The 21,922-nt window shown below is 46.0% G+C and overlaps 2 protein-coding genes across 2 annotated transcripts in view; both read right to left on the reverse strand.

Moving 5' to 3' along the window:
* Positions 1–311: 311 nt before the first annotated feature.
* Positions 312–14,234, reverse strand: LOC307086082 (noelin-3-like; the record flags this gene model as incomplete). The annotated part of the gene is made up of 6 exons (XM_079751125.1): positions 14,015–14,234; positions 9,830–9,979; positions 6,772–6,921; positions 5,581–5,800; positions 1,953–2,059; positions 312–989 (listed from the first exon to the last, which is right to left on the reverse strand). The coding sequence occupies exons 1-6, from the start codon at positions 14,081–14,083 to the stop codon at positions 312–314; spliced, it is 1,374 nt and encodes a 457-aa protein (XP_079607251.1). The 5' UTR covers positions 14,084–14,234.
* A 3,851-nt stretch (positions 14,235–18,085) lies between these two features.
* The window catches only part of LOC307085675 (uncharacterized protein), a 66,984-nt gene continuing 63,147 nt past the window's right edge, over positions 18,086–21,922 (reverse strand). Inside the window, exons 49-51 of the mRNA XM_079750540.1 lie at positions 21,715–21,783; positions 20,915–21,148; positions 18,086–20,196 (exon numbers count right to left, since the gene is read on the reverse strand). Coding sequence (XP_079606666.1) covers positions 20,050–20,196; positions 20,915–21,148; positions 21,715–21,783 — 450 coding nt within the window. The 3' untranslated portion in view covers positions 18,086–20,049. The remainder of the gene's footprint in view (positions 20,197–20,914; positions 21,149–21,714; positions 21,784–21,922) is intronic.

Genomic DNA, 21,922 nt, shown 5'->3' on the forward strand with positions numbered 1-21,922 from the left:
GGACGTATATATATTGTTTGTGCTTTATATTATGTATAAGATGTAGCCACTTTGGTGATCAATGGTGTATATCTCTTCATGGAATAAATAAATCACAACAAAAATATTGATACATCAATAAACACAGAAATATCAAACCGTCAAAACCAACCGAAACATTTACTCGGTTAAAAAACAAATAAATAAATAAAATAAATAAACCAAATCCATCGACTTCACAGAGCCACAAGTAGCACTTCCTTTCCAACCACCCCCCTTTTCTCCCACAATGCACCTCTCCCCCCCCCCCCCCCCCCCCCCCCGCTGTTTCCTCACGAGTCGTCCTCCGTGCGGATGACGTGGAACAGCGTGACGTTGAACAGCACCTGGTGGCCGTTGTTCCAGCCGTACAGCGCCCTCTCCCGTGCGTTGTAGTCCAGCATGGACATGTGGAAGTACTGGTTGTGGAAGGGGATGTCCGTGTACTCGTAGGTCGACGTGGCCGTGGCGTAGGCGTAGTACACCTTGGCGCCCGTCAGGTGGGAGTTGGTGATGTACAACGTGCCGCAGATCATGAAGGACTCCCCGGCGTTCCTCTTGGAGTACTCGGTGTTCCACGTGCGCAACACCTGCAGCGTGTCGGCGTTCAGCCGGCTGACCACGATGTTGCCGGCGTTGGCGTTGGTGGCGTACACCGCCCACAGGCCCAGCTCGTCCGCCATCAGGTCGATGTCGGAGAAGCCGCCCCACGTGTACGGGTAGACGTTGTGGAAGCCCGCCGACTCCAGCGCGCGCTGCGTGGCCACGCGGCCCGTCTCGAAGCGGTAGCGCACCACGATGTTGCTCTGGATCTTGTTGTAGTACAGCGAGCCGTTGTACACCACGTGGTTGGTGCCCGCCCACTTGAAGGGCAGCGTGTACGTCCGCGACTCCACGCCCGCCACAAAGTCGTCCATGGACTTGAACTCCTTGACGATGCGGTTGTTGGTGTAGCTGTCCATGTACCACACCTGGGGCGAGGGCGAAAGGAGGGATTAGAAGGTTTGGTGGAGAAGTTTTAATGAGGACCCTACTGGGGATGGAGATAAGGATGTAGCGACGAGGGTGTCTGAGCAGGAGGAAGGGAGAACAACATTTTTATAGAATTGTTTTGGTCGATAACTATTCTATTGCGAAATATAGACAATATGTATGCATGAGTGACTATTGTGTAAAATATTTGTGTTTTTTGCTTCTTGTATACATGTCAGTTTGTGAAGTGTGTAGAATAATTGGCTCCAGTGTTGTGGTTGCTGTTGTTGTTGTTGTGGATTGTTTGCTGTTCAGGGAAGTAAGGAAGGAAGGAAGGATGAAAGGAAGGAAGGCTTGATGGAGAGGAGGAGGTAAGAACAAAGAAATTTTGAACATATCCTCTTGGAACACAGGAGAGTAGCAGTTGTATGTTAATGATTGAACATAGGGCTTCAAAGACATGGTGGTGGTTGAGGACGCAGGAAGCGCTAACTCCCATTGACATATGAGTGGCATGCACAGTCTTTTTTATGTGATCCAGCCTACACATCTATACGTCAGGCAGCCACATTTAGAGTAACCCGATCCTGATCCAATGTATTCCGCTGAAACACGCCCGCTCATCAGTTATGTTTAATGAACAACGTGTCGTGATTGGTCCAAAAAAAGTACTGATGTGTTAAGCAGCGTTCACAACGCGCACGTCCGTCGACGGATCTCATCGACTTTGCATGGGGCGCCCTCGAAATGCGTTGTTGGTCAAACCGTTCAGTCGGCTCCGTTGCTTGCGTCAAAAAGTTTAGAAGTGTTCAACTTTTCAGGGATTGACGGATCCGTCGGCCAATCAGATCGCGTCCCCCCCCCCCGTCGTCCGTCGACGGACGTGTACAGTGTGAACGGGGCATTAGAGGAGAGCATCTGAATTAAATAATCATGCCAGCCCCCCTTGTCCACCCACTCACCCTGTTGTTCTGGGGGGATGCTTGAGGGTCCGTCATCCAGGCTCCGAAGCGGGCCCCTGAAGTCTTCACCGTCAAGGGGCCGGTAATCTTCATCAGCTTGCCACACGCTGGGAACACGTCGTCACTCAGATCGGTCACATGAGTCTTAACAGATCACACTATTACACTTTTACTCATCTTAAAAGTGACATATTATACCACCGGGTGTGAGTGTGATTAGCCGTTGCAAGCCGTTTGAAAATCTGCCTCTTATGACATCGCAAGTGGGCGTGTCCACCTAGATGTATGACGGATGGATGAGCAACGTTTGCTACAGTCCACTGGGTAGGCCGGTTGACCGATCCACTCATGGTGCGTTTTATTATCCGCCCGTCTCGGAGGTCCGAGGACGTTGCCTAGCGACACGCATGAACACGCAACCTTTTCCTCGGACGGCGAACTCGCTTGCTCGGATGAACGCAGAGGAGGCCGAGCAAGGATTCAAGATGGCTGCGCCCGGTGTGACTTGAAGTGTGAACGGTTTTCATTGTGTTTGGACCGCTTTGGTGGTTTAAATGGCAATTTCAATCACTCGTATTACTGCAATAGCTTACTGCATCCGTATCACTGCCTATGGCCTATAGCCTACTTATTTTGTAGCGCCTGGTGCGCCAATGCTACCGCGACAACAGCTTTCTGCGTGGCGTCCATGTTTTTCTCCAACGACCGAGCAAAACATAATAACGCTTGAAGTGTGGGCGTGACGACACATCCGAGGTCCGAGTCGGTTCGCAGAGAATACTGAAACACAGCATCAGCACACATCTAGGTGGACACGCCCACTTGTGATGTCAGAAGAGGCAGACTTTCAAAAACGGCTTGTAACGGCTAATCACACTCCCACCCGGTTGTATGATATGTCACCTTTAGGTCTGATAGCAGACCAGCTCAATTTGGGGTAACAGGAGTTTGACTTTCTTTCGCTGTATATTCTTTTCAGCCAATCTTGTTGGCTGAAAAGCCACGCTCTAACAGGGCGTCTGTCAAGGTTTGAAATTAAAACCGTGTAGAAATGCCAATGTAGAAATACACTTCTTAAAACCCTTTTTCCGAATGTTCCATGTTGCCGCTTGCGAGTGAGATTCTTTGCAGTACAATATTTCCGTAATGAAACAGGAAACATGCCGTAACTCAGTTTTTGCCTCCCAGGCCAGACTCTTAGCCGACCCCCAGAAGTTATGCTATAGAACGGTAAGACTGCTGTATCCGAGATAAGGTCCCACAGATAAACACCCCATACCCCAACACGACAGAGCAGCGGCTGAGATGAGAAACGCTCAAGGTTCAAGGCAGACCATCTGGAGTGCAGCGTGATAATTACAATTTAACAATCAAATGTCCTGCTCCTGTCATTGCATAAAAGGGAGGGAGAAAAAAGAAAAAGAGCCTGCACTGAATCCTCGATTGTTTTACAAGAACGCCTTCACCATCTGCCGGGTTCAGGTGTTTTATGTACTTTATGTAGTTTCAGTAGAAAGCTGGGATGCATGGATGAAAAAAAGATCACTTGAAAGATGGTAAGCAAACCTCGCTCATGATGTATTCATGAGGTTTGCCATAATATCTTTTAGTATTTTGTTCTACCCGGCTTCTCCAAGGCCTGGCCACAGTTTTTGCTTTAGTATTCCATCCACTTCCTCTGCAACTCATTGCATGTATACAGCAGTGGTTTGACTGATGACCCCACAAAGCATAGTGATTCAGGTCCTGCTTTCCAGGCTTTAGTGTATAGTCGCACAAGGCCGAACAGGGAGGACACATAAGCAAGCCGATTTGAACCAGGGACACCCCCTTATTAGTGATGATCTAATGCAGGCCTGAGAACCCTTTGACCTTCAGTCATAAATCCTCTGCAACACACATCATTGTAATAATAGTATTGTCGGTGCAACAACAACAACACAACATTGCTACTGTGAAAGGTACAATGTAATGGTTTAGGGGAAAATAGCGACAGTCATCTTGTCATCTTGTCTGTTATACTTCACAATAAGGGTACATTAATCAATAATTAATTAATGTTGGTAAATACAATGGTAAGCATTAATATATAGCAGTGGCATAGGGGTCAGTGGTAGTGGGTTACAGTTAACCCTAACCCTAACCCTATTAAATAATGTATAAATGGATACACGGTTAACATGAACGCCATTACCTTAGTTAACATAAACACCAATAGTAATCATGATGACCATTAGTCAATGATTACTAGACCATTAGTTAACAATGTGAATTAATTGAGTTAGTTAATTAATGTACTCATATTATAGAGAATTATCATCTTGTCCTCAGTTTCTTTGCAGACAGTGTGCCAGACGTCACATGGTGACAGAGTGCTCTGTTGAGTGAAACCAATGTAATGTCCACAGCACTGCTTAAGCTCCCATATTAATTTATTAATAAAAAAAATGATAGCAATGTTTCGACCCAATAGGGTCAAAACATTGCTGTAATTTTTTGGAATGTTGCTGTTCATTTGGGAGCTTAAGCATTAACTATTAATATGGGAGCTTAAGCAGTGCTGCGGACATTACATTGGTTTCACGCAATATTACTTTATTTTTCCTGCACTTGGCCAGAAGGTGGGATGTGCACACAGCTACTCTTTTGGACATAGTGCTCTGTACTAGATGTTCAGAAGAGTCAGATAGTGGCGTAGTGCTGTATGTATCAGACGTTCAGGACGAGTCAGATAGTGGTGAAGTGCTGTATGTATCAGACGTTCAGGACGAGTCAGATAGTGGTGAAGTGCTGTATGTATCAGACGTTCAGGACGAGGCAGATAGTGGCGTAGTGCTGTATGTATCAGACGTTCAGGACGAGTCAGATAGTGGCGTAGTGCTGTATGTATCAGACGTTCAGGACGAGGCAGATAGTGGTGAAGTGCTCTATGTATCAGACGTTCAGGACGAGTCAGATAGTGGTGAAGTGCTCTATGTATCAGACGTTCAGGACGAGTCAGATAGTGGTGAAGTGCTCTATGTATCAGACGTTCAGGACGAGTCAGATAGTGGTGAAGTGCTAATCAACCAAAGAGGCAGAGACTACGGGCAGCGTAACCCTTCATCTTGTGTACGCCACCCGTCCTACATATAAGCCTTATTAGCTTTGATATTATGCTAATTTAATGAAACGAAAGACAGCTTTTTGAAGTACGTTTCATGTGTCAACTCAAAATTGTTCAATCAATATCTTATAAATATAAATATAATTCCCTCTGCTAGTTTTATGTCCAGTTTTTCAAAGTTGGACATAAAAGTTCAGAGAACATTTGAACTAAACTAAAGTGAAGCGGCCTGAATCTCAGTCCCTGTCTGTGCGTCTGTGTGTGTGTGTGTCTATATGTGTGCGTGTGTGTGTGTGTCTGCGCGTGTGAGCGTGTGTCCACGTGTGTGTGCGTGCGTGCGTGCCGTCGTGCGTGTGTGTCTGCACGTCTGTCTGTGCGTGCGTGCGCATCTGTGTGTGTGTGTGTGTGTGTGTGTGTGTGCGCGTGCGTGCGTGTCGTCGTGCGTGTCGTCGTGCTTGTGTGTCTGCACGTCTGTGTGTGTGTGTGTGTGTGTGTGTGTGTGTGTGTGCGTGGTTTTCTTACTGAGCTTGCTCATGCAGCTGCGAAGGCGGCTCTCCAGGCTGACCACCTTCTGCTGGAGCTCCTCGTAGTCGTAGGCGCCCATCTCCTCCTGGATGGCCATCAGGATGGCCGTCAGGTTGCGGATCTCTTCCTTGAACTGCGTGACCAGCCGGGCGTCCGTCTTGTACTGCTCCAGCACGGGGATCAGGGGCTGCAGGGCCTCCATCTTACCCTTCAGGTCCTGGGGGGAGCCGGGTGGGGGGTGGGAGAGGGCAGCAGTTCTCCGGATCATTCTCTTGCTAGCGTTTCGTTAGCCTCTTAGCAAAATCACTTTGAAAATCGGCCTCGTCTCCTGACATCACAAGTGGGCGCGTCCACCTAGATGTATGACGGATAGATCAATCTACCAGCCTGCCGAGTGGACTGTTGCAAACTTTGCTCATCTATACGTCATTAATCTAGGTGGACACACACACTTGTAATGTCAGAAGAGGGAGATTTTGAAAAAAAGACTTGTCACGGCTAATGACACTCACACCTGGTGGTATGATATGTCACCCTTAAAACTAAAAGGCACAGTGAATCATCAGAGTTCGGAGAGTAGAGTTAGGCAGATATCGCAATTCGGCCAAAAATATGACTTAGGCAGAAAGGCTATCATGCTATAACTGTTTTAAAGGTTTGTTCATCGTGTAACTCTGACTCTCATCGGATGAATAGAAACGTGTTGAATGTGTGACCTCATACGCAAGACATTTGGATGTACGATGTTTTATTCATTCGTATCGATTGTGGATTTCACTAAGAATGTGATACAAAGGTTAACAGCCCTGGAGAAGGGGGAAAGGTTTGCCCACGTGGCTCCGGGTAATGTGGCACATTAACATACTCAAACGGTGTACGCATTGATCCAGTTGAACAAAACAAGCAAGTTGTACGTGCTGCCGTCGTTATCACCATCCCATCGTTTCACCAGAAAAATAGTACTGATCAATTGTTATTCCCGGAGCAAACAAAGAGCTGACTTTCAAACTCTGTTAAAAGTAATTTGAGGGTATCTTTGTCCCGACGACACCACAGCCACAGTCTATGTAAATTGAATCAGGAATAATTGTTTATCGATTTACTCGCCCTTAAAAAGAAGAATGGCAGCTTCAGAGGAGGGCCACACTACATGGAACTGTGGCCCGCCAAGAACAAACAAACGTCTACCTGGAAATTCTTGTTGACGAGCGTCTTCCTCTCTGTCTCGATCTGCCTGAACTTTGACCTGAGGCCTTTGATCTGGTTCTCCATCCTCATGATGTACTGGAAATCCCTCTGCGTGCGCAGGTTCAGAACCTCGATCGACTGTGACATGTTCTGCACCTTAGGGGGAAAATCAAACAGCACCGCATTGATTTCCTTTGCTCCGACCCGTCGGCGGCGAGATTGAAATGTCCCCTGTGTTCAGTGCAATGTGGGCCCCCCCATGTTTTAAAGTCTATAGGAAGCGCTCCCCTCTTTGACCTTTGTTGTGATGGCCTTCTGAGCCATCTAAGGGGAGAGGAAGAGGAGGCAGGGAGTAGGTGACAGGAGGGCTGAAGCAAAGTTAGGGAGAGAGGGGTGGCAGATCTCTGGATGGTGGACCAAGGAAGGACACACACCGAAAGGGGCAAGCTACAAATGGCTCTGGAATGGCGATAAATATCAGTCAACAACGTCAGTCCAGTTTCGGGAGTTTTATTGGAAAATTGTTAGTTAGGAGGATTGATTATAGTTAGAATATTATTTTGAAAAGTGGATGATCAAGAGAAATTCACATCCTTCTTTCATCCATCATTTCTTCAGACAATAAAGTGTTTCAGTTGGTCAACGACACTTAAGACGGGCTTCATTAGTTGATCAGTTATCCTTTGCTCAGGTAGACTCTAAATCTACTCAAGACATTTGAATGTAAAATAAACAGAATACTTTTTCAGGTGAATATAATGATTTTTATGGTTATACCTTGAGACAGGATATATACGTTAACAGCTGACCAAAACAGGGATTTGCAGGAGTTTTCCAAAATGACTAAGTTAAGTTGCTTTTAAGTTTTGTTAAAATTCTCAAGATCATATTTCAAAACAAATGTTGCTTGTCTTTTCAGTGGAAGACCTTTATATATTTATATATAATCTTTTAATAAAGAGTATCCCTTATCGCATAAAGATGTTCAGATTAATGGAAATATGTCATATCATGTATTGTATTCCCAATATAATTTTTTCCTGAAGATGTAATTGAAAGATTTGGGGGAATTAAATCAACCTACCGAGAAAAGTGTATAGCCAGCACCACCTTGACTAGAACAAAATATTCCCTGTTGTAATAAATTCAATAACAGGAGTGTGTACCACTTTGGTCACTTATCCTATTCGTCCAGGATTGGATGTTCAGAATAAGATTATGGCGTGGAAGTTAGCATCACTGAATGCAGTATGGTTAAATGATTTAACTCTGGTGTAAGTTAAAGTTCACTTGGCTTACGGTTTATGGTTCAGAGGACCATAGAGCAATGCAGCCACCACATAGAAAAACATCTCTCTCTCTCTCTCTCTCTCTCTCTCTCTCTCTCTCTCTCTCTCTCTCTCTCTCTCTCTCTCCTTCTCTCCCTCTCTCCTCACTCTGACTATAGAAGTCAGATCCAGCAGCAAAGTGGCATGGGACCGACATACAATGTGCTCTGCATGCTTTTTCTTGTCCGGATGTGGAACCCTGAAACAACATGGCCGGGGCCCTTGGGCACATAAGTACATTAGTGACACAGGGAACACAGTAAATGACAAAACACTATTCACATACGGGGCTGAAGCAATAGTTCCCAGTGAGCTGTTCGCACATTCATTTTAGGTCGGCTACAATGCCTTGCTTGTTGCTGAATGTCTTTGTCGTGCAGGTTAAAAATACACCCCTTTTACTTTTAGAATGAACTGATTTCATGAAACATCAGCCTATCTCAAACCCAGTACGCCAAGTTTTATGTTTTGTCTCTTCATCATAATGATGGTTTCTCCTAAAGTGTGATGTATGCCAGTTGGCAGACCTGACATAATATCAATTAAGGCATTTTAAATGACTCAAATCAAAGTAAAAAAGCCATATTAAAAGCATCACATAAAAAATGACCAAAGATAATGACTTAATTTAGAAGCCTGATGGCCGATACAAATTCAACGCAACAATGGGAACGATATGATGGGAAGGAGTATTAATGGATAGCCTTGAAGGTTTTCTTTAGTTTGTTCCTGGAGGAAACGTTGCTCTGTCTGTCTGCTAGGCCAAGCGCAGTATGCTGTCTGTCTGTCTGTCTGTCTGTCTGTCTGTCTGTCTGTCTGTCTGTCTGTCTGTCTGTCTGTCTGTCTGTCTGTCTGTCTGTCTGTCTGCTAGGTCTGGTACAGTATGCTGTCTGTCTGCTAGGCCTAGTTCATTGTGCTGTCTGTCTACTGGGTCTAGTGCAGTATGCTGTCTGTCTGCTAGGCCCACTGCAGTATGCTGTCTGTCTGCTTGGCCTAGTACACTGTCTGTGGTGTGCGTGTGTGTGTGTGTGTGTGTGTGTGTGTGTGTGTGTGTGTGTGTGTGTGTGTGTGTGTGTGTGTTGGGCTGAGGTGGAAGTGTTTTGTGCACAAGAACTCATTGAGCTGATGTCATCCATGTAATGTAAGCAGAGGTGGAGAATGGGGTTATGGACCTCCCAACCGCAATCTCTCTGAGGATTAGGCCACTGGAGCTCCATGAATAAAGATAGGAATCAATGTGTGGGTGTCTGTGTTTGTGTGCGTGTGTGTGCTGGTGAGTGTGTGTGTGTGTGTGTGTTCGTACTCACTTGGGTCGCATAAGGCGTCTGTATGAGCATAACTTTCTAAATGTCTGTGTCACACTCACAGGTGCACGCACACACACTAACACACAGACGCAGACTCACAGAAGCACACATGTAAATACAAACCCACACAAGCAACACACAGTTACGTGCACAGCCACACACACAGACGTACGTACGCGCGCACACACACACAGATGCACACGTACACACAGAGGCATACACACACACGCACACTCATGTACACTCACACACACTAACACACGCACACGCAGACTCACAGACGCGCACACACAAATACAAACACACACAAACACACACAGTTACGTGCACACCCACACACACACAGACATACGTACGCACACACACACACACAGCAAACACACACACACACACACACACACACACACACACACACACACACACACTCACCTTCTCCAGTAGCTGGCGGAGCTGCCTTCCCTTGGCGTCTCTGGAGCAGAGGGTCTGTTCGGGCGCCACCACGGTGCAGATACAGCGGCCGTCTGCATCCTGGGCTGAGCTGTACACCTGCCAGCCCTCCTTGGGTCTGATGGTCTGCATGGGGACACGCACACACACACACACACGCACACACACACGCACACGCACACGCACACACTCAGGCCCAGACAAGAGAGGATACAGAGGCAATGCTGTCTCTCTTTCTGTCTGCCTACCTGCACAGGTATGTGGTAATTCAATTTTACTCTAATATATGTATATATATGTTAGGATGAATGAAGCTACATACAGTACCATACTATTGTAGGAAGAGAGGCGTTTCTCTCAGCCCTACAGTGCTAGGCCTACACTACACTTGGTGCTATCTTAAGCACCAATACAAGAAAAATGTTTTCAGACCTGATAAAGTTAACATTTACAACCGCCCACACACTTTCACACACACACACACAAACACACACACACACACACACGCACGCGCACACACCTCCGCCATAACCTTCTCTGATGGCAATTAGACGCTGCATCAAAAAATCCCACAGGGACAGAACTCATAAACTGGAATTGTTTGCGCTTAATTTCTTTTTCCCCTCTTTAAAATTAAAAAAACACGAACACAGTCCTCCTTGCTCCTTGGCGTATGACTATGAGGCCTAAATAAAAATCCAAAAGCCGTGCGTCATCAAACAAGGCAACATTTTCCAGACCGGAGGCATCCGCCCGCCGCCATAAAAAACGGCTTTCTGATTCAAGCTGTTAACAATTTCACAAGAAGCATTGTAGCAGGAGTACTTCCATGGCCACAGTGCCCATCAGCATCTGCTCTGTCTGAACTGCTGTGAGATGGTGGTGGTGGCCCTGTGGCCATCGGGCGCTGGTTGGGCAACAGTGAGGTTTGACTGTAAATGTGAGACTCTTAACTAAACACCCTGAGAGGGAGGAAATACTAGTTATTGGGGACAGGTGTGTATGTTTGTGAGATTTTGTGTGTGTGTGTGTTTGGGTACACGTGTGTGTGCATGTGTTTGTGTGTCTGTTTGTGGACAAGATTGTGTGTGTGTGTGCTGTGTGCTGTGTGTGTGTGTGTGTGTGTGTTAATTGGGTTTAAGATGCGTATCCCATAAGATCCTCCTTGGTCTCCTGCTAGCTATCTCCCGCCAATGAAAATAAGAGTTTTTACCTTCACTGGCGGCTTTGCCCTAAGCGGTTGATTTTCTTTGCCTTTTTCTTGTCAATTCGCCACGGACCGGTCCACATGAAAAGCCTAAATCCCCTCCCTTTTCAGGATCCAGACGTTTAAAAAGAGATTTCTCGCCTCTTAGAATGAATAGAGATGTCACAGCAGGTAGAAGAAAGCAGGAAACTTTGAATTAGCCATAAAAAACCCTTATTTTGTAGCCTCAAAATAGGTTGCTTGTGTAAGAATTAACTTTGAAGGGTCTCTCTCTTTCAGAAGGGTATCATTGTAGTGAGATGCAGATCATGGCGTTTAGGGTCTTTTCGGGAGGCAGCCTTTGTGTTTGGCTTTTCTTTTACTTCACCTGTGTCTTTTGGAATAATTTGTCCTCCCAATACAGACCTATGTGTCCCTGCAATGCTCAAGTGTGCTTTCCCTTGTTCCCCTGTGACTAGGTTCATCCCCTCATACCACTGTGTACCTGCTTGAAATCCGCAGCCATCGGAGCTCATTTAACTGCAAGTTACTAAATAAGTCAATATATAATTGAAATAATTTAAATCCCCAAAATAAAGTTATAAAGGTGGGGTTGGCAATTTGGAGAAACAAGATTTATTCCAAAGCTAGAGTCATCTAAATTTCAACCAAAACAATCCCCGCCCTCTCTTCAGGCCTCCATTCCAAGGCTACTCCACCAAGACACAAGAATAGCTCCCAGGCTTTAGCTTGGTCCGCTCGGCCTTGTAGAAGACTTCATGCGCAATGAGGGCACGGGCAGAGTGCAAGCAGGAAAATGATTGGGCGGGCGGCTTATCACAGGGCTGCCACAGCCACAGATACCAGACTTTCAATTCATGATGTCTGGATGTAAGGAGAATTTCAGCAAATATGACGAAAAAATGCTTCTGAAATAGTTTTCTTTAGTAGGCAAGTATGTATATTTGGGCGCTTCATCTTATCTATTTTTTCTTCTAATAAAAGTTGCTTGGCTGAAGATTTAAGCGCTATGAGAGTCATCTGTTAGAAATACCAAAGCCTTTCATCAGCTATGAGTCAGTGAAATGCTCTGTGTGAATATCTGTTATGGTTGGCTGTGCTGCTGTCTCTCTACAGGAGCCAATTTAGACCGATTTTAGAACGCTCCCGGCTAAATTCTGAAAAATCAGGGTATCTCTTCCCTGATTGGTTCAGGGAATCCGTCGTTCCAAGCAACCTTTGTGGACGTAGAAGGAGCAGAGAGGAGGGGTGCACTTTTGTAGTTGTTTATTTTCAATATTGTGCCCATTTCTGCTCTTTCCCTGCCATTATGTCTGTTTATTCTTAGACCTTCCCTAAAGCAGTTTTCCCTAAACAAGAGTTCAGCCTATTTGTGGAAGGGGACAAGGGTGAAGGGAGGGGTGGCCGGGTTGGGGAGGTGCTGCAATGGTGTGTGGGATGCTGTTTACTGCCTTTCCCTCATGGCATCATCTCTCTCTCTCTCTCTCTCTCTCTCTCGCTCTCTCTCTCTCTTTCTCTCTCTCTCTCTCTCTCTCTCTCTCTCGCTCTCTCTCTCTCTCTCTCTCTCTCGCTCTCTCTCTCTTTCTCTTTCTCTCTCTCTCTCTCTCTCTCTCTCTCTCTCTCTCTCTCCCTCATACACATTCTAGTTAATCTGCTTTTTGAAAGGCACCTGAAGAGAATCTAGCTTCACTATGAACCGTTAACTGTAAAGAAAAAAAAGAGGCATCAAACATGTGGAGCATCAAACGTCCTGTACTCTGCCCAAATTGTTTCCCCTGAATTATGCACACAACCCCATCTTATCTCAAGCCTAGCCAGGTCTCACAGCTTCTCCCCAGTCAACCTCTCTTTTACTCTGTCAACCCCAACCAACCTCTGCAAAGCAAAACAATGCCTGGAGTTTTGATCCCTGTTGAATTGACAGCTGGCACAACCTTCTCGGATAACATTTGACTACTTTTTTTTTCTGTTAAACACAAAACGCTGCCAGAATGGCCTTCAAAGGCACAAAACGGCAGGACATTTCAAAACATGAATAAACATATATCAATTATTTGCTTCATGGTTATTCATGACTTCCTCTGCGAGGGGTCTGCGTAGGGCCTACAAAAAGCGGGATTAACGACCTAATTGGCCGCTATTCTTTTTCCTAATGACTTGGTGATCTGCAACCTGCTGTTAGGGCTAATGTGCCTGTTATTGCCAGGAAATTAACTCGGATATGAACCGTGGAAATGATTGATTCTCAGAGTACATTATGAAAGATTTAGGTCCAAGTGCCTATGGCCGTTTCCTTGAATTAAGCCATCTAATATTTATACACAATTCATACCGTGTCAAAAGGTGCTGCTTAACCTTCTAGTAATCCTCTAATACAGCCGTCAGCGTCTTGCCTCCACCCAGCCGGCGACTCACCCCACCTTATTTATACGTGAATATATGTTTCCAATCCACAAGCAATACCCAGCAGGATCGATATCACAACTTTATCTTTGGAGATGGCAATGATACATTCACACCCCCCCCCCCCCCCCCCCCCCCCCCCCACACACACCACCACCTTCCCACAGCTGACACAAAGTCCTGCAAATAACGTTGTTTTTGCCCTTTAAAAAGTGTGATTCCTCTTATGAGGGATATTGCACTAGTTACTTAACGCCACAGTCCACAGAGGGGTGTGTCGCCTATGAAAAACAGACCCGGTTTAATCATTCCTTCTTCTCCACAAAGCAAGAATCAAACCTCTCCCCCATAGAGTCATCATTTCACTGACACCAAAACACACACATGAACAGAATCAGCCATGTCACCACCCTGCACACACACATACACACACACACACACACACACACACACGCACCTACACAGACGCGTAATGACAGTCCCATGTCCAACCGGAGGGACTGAGGGCTCTGGAGACGCAGAGCACAGCGCGGAGGAGGAGAGCAACTCACCGCTGAAGGGCAGCATCCCAACCACAGCAGGAGCAGCAGCGGGTTCAGGACCGCGGACAGCGAACGCATGGTGCGGTCCGGTGTTTTTTTTTTTTTTTTTTCTTTTTTTGTGCAAAGTGTTTTTCCTCCTTTTTTCACGTTAAAAATTCACGCGAGTAGTTGCAGCCGGTTGGCTTTCGCCGTGTCCACCATCAACAACAATAGCACCATCACCATCACCGTCCCCACCGCGCGGCGGTAAAATCCCTGGCTCTCACACACTGGCGAGGAGGCGAAGAGGCGAGGGGATCCGCGCGCACTCCGGCGACGCGCGCGCACGCCATGTGGGCAGCAGAGAGAGAGGGGGGTGGGGGGGGGGGGGGGGGGGGGGGGAGTGAGAATGGGGAGAGGGAGAGAGAGAGAGAGAGGGAGAGGAAACGCGAGGCGAAAAAAGTTTGTGACGGCCGCGAATGTGTCGGCTGCACCCTCCGCAGGTTAGTAACCTTTCTTCGCGGATATGACATCACCGTCTGCCTTTACGTTAGCGATTAATCTTGGAATATGAAGCTGTTATTGGTCGGTGGTAAACGTTACCGTCTATGTATGGTATGACCAGTAACTGATGAAGAAACTTCCAGCTTAGTTTGTGTGTGTGCGTGTGTTATAATACGAAATGAGAAACAAGCCAGACTGGCTCTAAACTCTTTGGGGCCCAGGCAATATTTAGCGGGGGCTACGCCCACATACTGTTAACTTTGGGTGATATCCAACAGTATATTTCATGCGATTTTTATAGCCTACAATATTGTGCGACAATCCTTTGAATGCAGATATGATATACATGTTTTAACTGTGGCCCTATAGAGCTACAGGCACTGGGAGTCTGATATATATATATATATATATATATTATAGGGAATATCTCTCTCTCTCTCCCTCTCTCTTTCTCTCTCTCTCTCTCTCTCTCTCTCTCTCTCTCTCTCTCTCTCTCTCTCTCTCTCTCTCTCTCTCTCTCTCTCTCTCCCTCCCTCTTAACCCCTCTCCCTCTCTGACTCTCCGTCTTTCAGAGAGACACTTGGAGGAAAGGTTATCCGAAAGAAATCATGAACCTGGCGGAGTCAAGGGCTTCTTAAGACTCGGGCGGCATTAAATCGTTGGCTCCTGTACTTCAAGGCTTAAGGTGGATTCACAGAAGTGAATATACAGTCAAAACACAGCAGACAACTCCCCCCTGAGGGTATCTCAAAGCCCCCCCCCCCCCAGCAGAAGAGCATGGACAGCGGGGGACACCAGCGGACGACGCCAGAGGACTGAGCAGCCTGCTACCCGGACGTCTTGGTAGGGCGGTTTGACAAAAGGAGCTCCCTTAATGGGGAGTTTGAGGTCGGGCAGGGGGTCTCTCTATCCGAGGGCGGCCCCCGTCACAGCATGGGTGTGTGATGGTGTGTGTTGGCTAAGGGTGTGGGGGGTGTGAGTGGGTGGGTCGGGGCCGGCCGCCAGCAGAAGCGGCTGGAACACGTCCAAGCGAGAGGCAGTTTGATCATGCTGCAGCGCCGCCCGAGGAATGCCTTTGACAGGGGGAGACCGAGTGCAGGAAAGTTTCTTGGCACGCTTGAACAAAGGGTTTTTTCTCTCCGTTTTATGGGCCCTGACCTGAATGGGTAATGAGGAGCGTTGGTGGCGGTGGTGTCAGCGAGAGGCCCCTGTGACTCACTCTGTGCTTTATTGTACCTGGCAGTTAAAATAGATGTTGACTTACGAGGGGCACAGGATACAATTAGCTATTGAATGCTTCTTTGGAAACGAGACCACGGAAAGGAGACACTAAAGCACTCTAAAATGGTGTGTCATTGGATGACATTAGTATTTTGATGGCGGACAATTTGTCAGAGTTTAGTGTCTTATGTAAAAGGCCCATCGAGAAAGTCTTTATTAAGGCCGTTATCATAAATGCACCATTAAACAACCAATGCTACAGCAAGTTGAAAAACAAGTGTTGAAGAACAAAGTTCAAACGTTGGGTACTGGGTGGACGGTATACTTTCCTTATGTAACCATGTGGGTGGGTTACTATTTTGTAGGTTTAAGTGATTTTGCTCTTCAAAGAGACCAAACCATTGAATTCTCAACACATACCTGCCATTTCACAACGTTGATTTGTTCTGAATGAGGTTTAAGTGCTCACTCAGACTTAGACTTAACCGGGGCATTCATTTTGTACAGTAGTTCTTTCAAGGACCGAAGCGAAGGTCCAAACAGATGGACGGGCCGGCCACACGAATACTGATTTTTTTTTTGACATTGCATTTCCTTTTAGACTCTGCTGCTTTATATCTTTACACATTTAGTCGTTTTTTTTTCTCTTCAGTTTACCTCATTATGCTATGCTCCCCAGTTTAATAAACTGTAGTGGTTGACCTCCCTGTGATCCCACACAAAGATGAGTGTGGGAGTGTGTGTGTGAAGGAGGGCTGGTTTAAGCAACCTCACCTAGCCCCGAGTCAGACTGAATGGGTTCTGGGTCTGGGGGAGGCTAGTGCGCACATTGCACATTGCACGTTGCACATTGAGTAATCAATGTGCAACGTTAAACCAGCCATCACCCACACACACACATGGGAAGGGAGATCTCCATCCTGGCATCGTTTATCTCCTTCGTCATGTCTCATCATCTGCAAACCTTACAATAAACCAGTTTCCAATCTCACAACCCTGCATCCTTGTGTCTCGAGGAGTCCGTAAAAGCCACCTACTGTAGGTGGAGTGTGGCAGCCACCTAGGTTGGGCGTAGAATGGACCTCGCTACAACAAGATCATTCACAGTAATGTTTTGGTCTTGCAATTCGCTTAATAACTTCTGGGTCAGGGTCTTTGAAGCAATCTCCTCCATTTGTGACAGAACAGTGAATCCCGATCCAACAGTTGCTATTTTCGGGGTATTCCCATCAGAAGAACAATTTCTGCCCGGAGACAAATTCTTTTGCTCTGGAAGTCTGTAACACCCCCTCGTTTAGACACTGGGTCCAAGAGGTACTCTCTGTGATCCCATTAGAGAAGTTAAGATATAATCGGAGTAATTTACGGGACAGATACATTAAAACCTGGGCCCCCTTTATAGAATTTGTTGAAAATGTATCCTTCACATGATGTAATTCTTTACATATCAATGTACTGCCAACTGGATCTACTGATGTATGTCATGATGATATATGTGGTATAACGTTACAGGATATTCCCATTTTGAGCATTGTAAAGTGACATACAGGAAACGTTTGTAACTATGTTTTGTGTACCTACCTCTACTGTTTGTTTGTTTTTGTTTGTTTGTTTTGTTTTGTGTTTTGTTTTTTTGGTTGTTTTTCTTTTCTTGAGCCTTAGTGAGTGGGATGGGGTGGGTTTGTGTTAAATTGTATCTTTGTCATTCTTTGTTTTGCAAATTGAAAATCTATAAATAAGGTACTTAAAAAAAAAAAAGATCATTCACAGTGCGTTTCATCAAGGCAAAGAGATCGCCAGGCACGCAGATTGACTGCTTGCTCATCATGACCTTATGTGTGTCTGTGGTGATGAGTAACCGCCCAATAAGAACAGCTTGTTGATACATGATAAATACGCAGTGTTACAGCCGCTGCTATGCGTCAGAGTACAATACAAGGAATAGCACAGATGGATAGACAGAAAGACAGACAGACGTACTGATGGATAGATAAAAGAGGGGAGAAGAAACTGTTTGATGCTACCCAGAGGTATCCTCTCCCCTTCAGTATCCAAGGCTTCTTTTCGAGTCACTTTCAAACTTTTCTTTGCACAAAAAGCCAACATTCGTGCATATATGACGTCCCAGATAAGACCATTTATTTGCCTTCTCATAGTGTCGGTAGAAGCTATAGAGAGCCGCCATTGTTTCAATCAGTATTATCACCAACAAGAGTCATATGTTCTGCCTCATCGCCTTTGAGCCATGCACCTGGTCCATAGCGGCAGTAGCCCTCCACCGTGGTGTTTTGTTACCAAAACCGCTTGGCTGTGCATGTGGCATGCTGTGATGTTCAGGTGAAAGCAAACCATTGCGATGAGCATTTATTTGGCACGGCACCAAATATTTATTCAAGGTTTTTTTACATCGGTTGTAAACATAATGACACAGCTTTGGGGAGAGGAAGAGGCATCTCTGGAGATGGGTTGTGTCACTGGAAGGCCAAGGAGATGGAGAGGCTGAGAGATGTTGATTAAAGTCACCCCGGAGTCAGAGAAAGAAGCAAAACACTGCAGGACAGAAAATGTTCACTAATCAGAAGCCTTTTTGTAATCCCGGTGCAGTAAATCGGAAATGTGTGGCTGTGGAAGGCAAAGGATCATGGGAGACGGTCAACTGATAGCGTTTGACTGCACACCGGTTGGCAACAACACAGAGCTTCAACCCAGCTTTGATCAGAATCCAGTTTTAATACTTTTGAAAGTACCATCCAAAGCATATGAAAACACGACACACTTTGTCATTGTTACAAAAGTGGATGTTGACAGGATCGATTTGTGCAATCATAGACAAACTGGACAGATAAAACAACACAAATAGGCTTTATTCCCTTTGTTAAAAGAAATCTTCCCCCCACATATATCAACTTAATTGTGTAATTAAGGCCTTTGTATATGGAAGACATCCCGTTTTTTTGGGAGAAACTGAGGTATACCTTTTGGAAGAATAAAGTCTATTTGGGAAAAATATTCCCTTATTGAGTTGATCCTGCACAAAAACAGTTGATCCATATTTATATTACTATCTTATCGTCTCTAAAGGTTAAATTAATAATGGGAATAGCGATTAATATGTAAACACTACAACATGAACGGGTTATGGTGAAATGCAATGTATCATGATGTTATTTGAAGTTGTTCTTTGTTGAAGGGGCCAAAAATAAAAGCTTATTATTATTTACATAATTAACTTTACTTACAAATTGGGGATATTTTTTTAGCTCATTAATGTATAGATAATAGCATTATAATACTTTTTAAAAACCGATAAGGGCTTAGCCAGACATTTTCAAAACAAACAAATATATTCATTGCAAATTTATTTTCTATATAGATTACCAAACATTAATTCAAACTTTTAGGAGCCGGGGACACATGCAAGCTTTCGGAAGTGGACTCAAAAAGGAACAGTATTGTACAAAATAATAACAATAATAATAATAATAATAATTACAGTTTTATCAAATGGATTTTTCTGTAGCACCTAGGGTGATCCGTGATTCAGCACAAAAAGCCCCTCTGTGGTTGTATTCAGAGTAGCACCTGAAGCAATCAAAGAGAGAGAGAGAGAGAGAGAGGGGCGAGAGAGAGAGAGGGGGGAGAGAGAGAGAGGGGCGAGAGCGACGAGATGGGTCGATGGTGGGGGTGGGCAGGAGGGAGGGGGAGACAGGGCTCAGAGAAAGTGGACGAGTGGATGAGTGGGTGAGTGAGGGGAGGTGACATACGCTCTCTGTTTGCTAGCAAAGTGTGACACTGTGTCCCGCCACGGCATGAAACGTCCTTCTCTCTCCATGGCCCTCCGGGTTTTTAACGCAGAGTCAAAGTCACGTGATTCTGGAGGCCCCTCCTCCCCTCACTCCCACCTTATTCCATTCCCCCCCCCCCCCCCCCCCCCCATATCTGGTGGTCTATGCTTGGACAATAGGGCTTTGGGGCTTTCTTCCTCTCCTTCATCTTCCTCCACGTCTTTTTCTTCTCCTCTGGGCTCGAGTGGGTCTTCTTGGTCAGGGAAAAACAAAAAAAACAACCAAAACAAAAAAACAACAACAAAAACAAAAACAAAACACACATCGACGGCACCGACACAGGTTTTGTGGATCGCGAGGAGAGAGAGGGTCAAAGATGGCGGTGAGCCCCACTGCATGCCTTGCTCACGATGCCCCCCACCGCCCCCCGGCCCTGTCCGTCAGTGGGAGGGGTGTGTGGACGGGAGATGGGAGGGCAACGGGGGGGGCCGTCGGATCAGGGGTCTTAGGGGGCCGGGGGATGGGTTGGGGGGTCTTGGGGGGGGGGGTGGGTGTCTAGCCGAGGAAGCAGACGGGTCCGACCTCAAAGCCAAACCGCTGGTTCGAGTCCCCGAAGTCGTTGAGCATGACGTCGATGATGGGCACCTGGTCGATGCGCGGGGTGTTGATCTCCAGCACGGTGCGCGAGTAGCCCTGCCTCTGCTGCGGACACACGGAGACACCACAGGGGGCTCCGGGTTAGACTCAACACAGAAAATGCCAAAAAAGAATGTACGCACTTGTCGTATAATTCTACCTTCATTTTTTTCCTTTCTCCCACCCCCCTGATGTCCCCATGTTACATTATTATTGTTGTTGTACTATTGTCGTTGTTTTGTGTGTTTGTTAAGCACTTTGGGTCAACCCTGTTGTTCTTTTAAATGCGCTATATAAATAGAGTTGACTTGACTTCACTTGTGTGTTGTACGTCCTGGCACTTAAAAGTAGTACTTGGTATTGTGTAGCGTCTTATTCTAGCTATCTTTGCTGTATACAGGGATAGGTTTCCTAGCTATCTTTGCTGTATACAGGGATAGGTTTTTCCTAGCTATCTTTGCTGTATACAGGCATGGCTATCAGAGCTATTTTATGTTGTATACAGACAATGGGTTAGCCTAGAAATTGGAAGTGCTTGGCACTTGTTTCTATGAACGTCCTTACTGTACCGACAGCGATTTATTGTTGTTTCTCTTTCTTCTGACAAATTTACTTATGCAAGTCACTTTCGATAAAAGCGTCTGCCCTAAATGCCCTGAATATAAATTTAAATATCAAGACATTACGCTCAGCAGAAACGGTTGCGGGTTCCATTTATCGCGTTGCCAGATTATCCCCTCCTTGATGAAAGCCCCCAAAAGCAGCCGTGTGCGGTTGGCCCTACCGAGCATCCGTCCGACAGGGGCTTGATGAAGGGGTTGTTGTCGTAGGACAACTCCTCGTCGTTGGAGCCCAGGAAGCGCAGCGCCTTGCTGTAGTCGTCTGCCTTGGCGTCGTACCACGCCACCGACTGGTGGCAGATGTAGGTGAAGTTCTGGCGCGCCGAGGAGCTCAGCAGCTTCAGGAAGGTCATCTGCACCGTGCTGACGGTGTTCTCTGACATGTCCACGTAGTTCAGCTGCGGGGAGAGGTGGCCGGGGGAGGGAGGGAGGGAGGGAGGGAGGGAGGGGGGGGGGGAGGGACATGGGCGAGGGTAAGGGGAAGCAAAGGGAAGGGACAGAGAGATGGGAGGAGAAAATGAAAGATAGGAAGAAAGAAGGAAGATTGTGCGATGGGAAAATAAAGGAAGAGAGAAAGAAGGAAAGAAAGAAAGAAAGAAAGAAAGAAAGAAAGAAAGATGGAAAGAAAGAGAGGTAATGTTTGGTGGGGGTTTAGGGAAGAGAAGGGGGGAAGATAAATGGGCCAGAGGAGAAAAGATGGGTTAGCAGGAGAGAGAATGGAATAATCAATACAGTATAAAGGCATAGGTAAAGGAATGGAAAAGGTGAGAATAAAAAAAGGGAATCACAGAACATATAAGGGATAAGAGGGACAGGGAAGAGATAGAAGGAGAGAGAATCAGTGTACGAAGAGACGCAGAATATGACAAACGCATGTATAACCTCAACCGAGGTAAATAAAATGGAAATAATGACTTTTAATTTAAATTGTAGAGAGGCTGTAACTGATTTCTGTCTGACTTACAATCTTGCCACGCTTGAATTCACTGAACCATGAACCTGGAGCCTCCTTGGGCCAGTTGGAAATCCTTACCTGATAAGGGAGAAAAACAAGTTGAAAAACAAAGTGTTAGAAAGTCACTGTTGGTGTGGTCAGACTAAGCCTGTCACTGAAAACTTCAGAGATCCACATTTACATTTTCCAAAATGGTATTCTGAGATTGAAAAGGCGA

The sequence above is a fragment of the Pollachius pollachius genome, assembly GCF_949987615.1.
Source record: "Pollachius pollachius genome assembly, chromosome: 14".
NCBI lineage: Eukaryota > Metazoa > Chordata > Actinopteri > Gadiformes > Gadidae > Pollachius > Pollachius pollachius.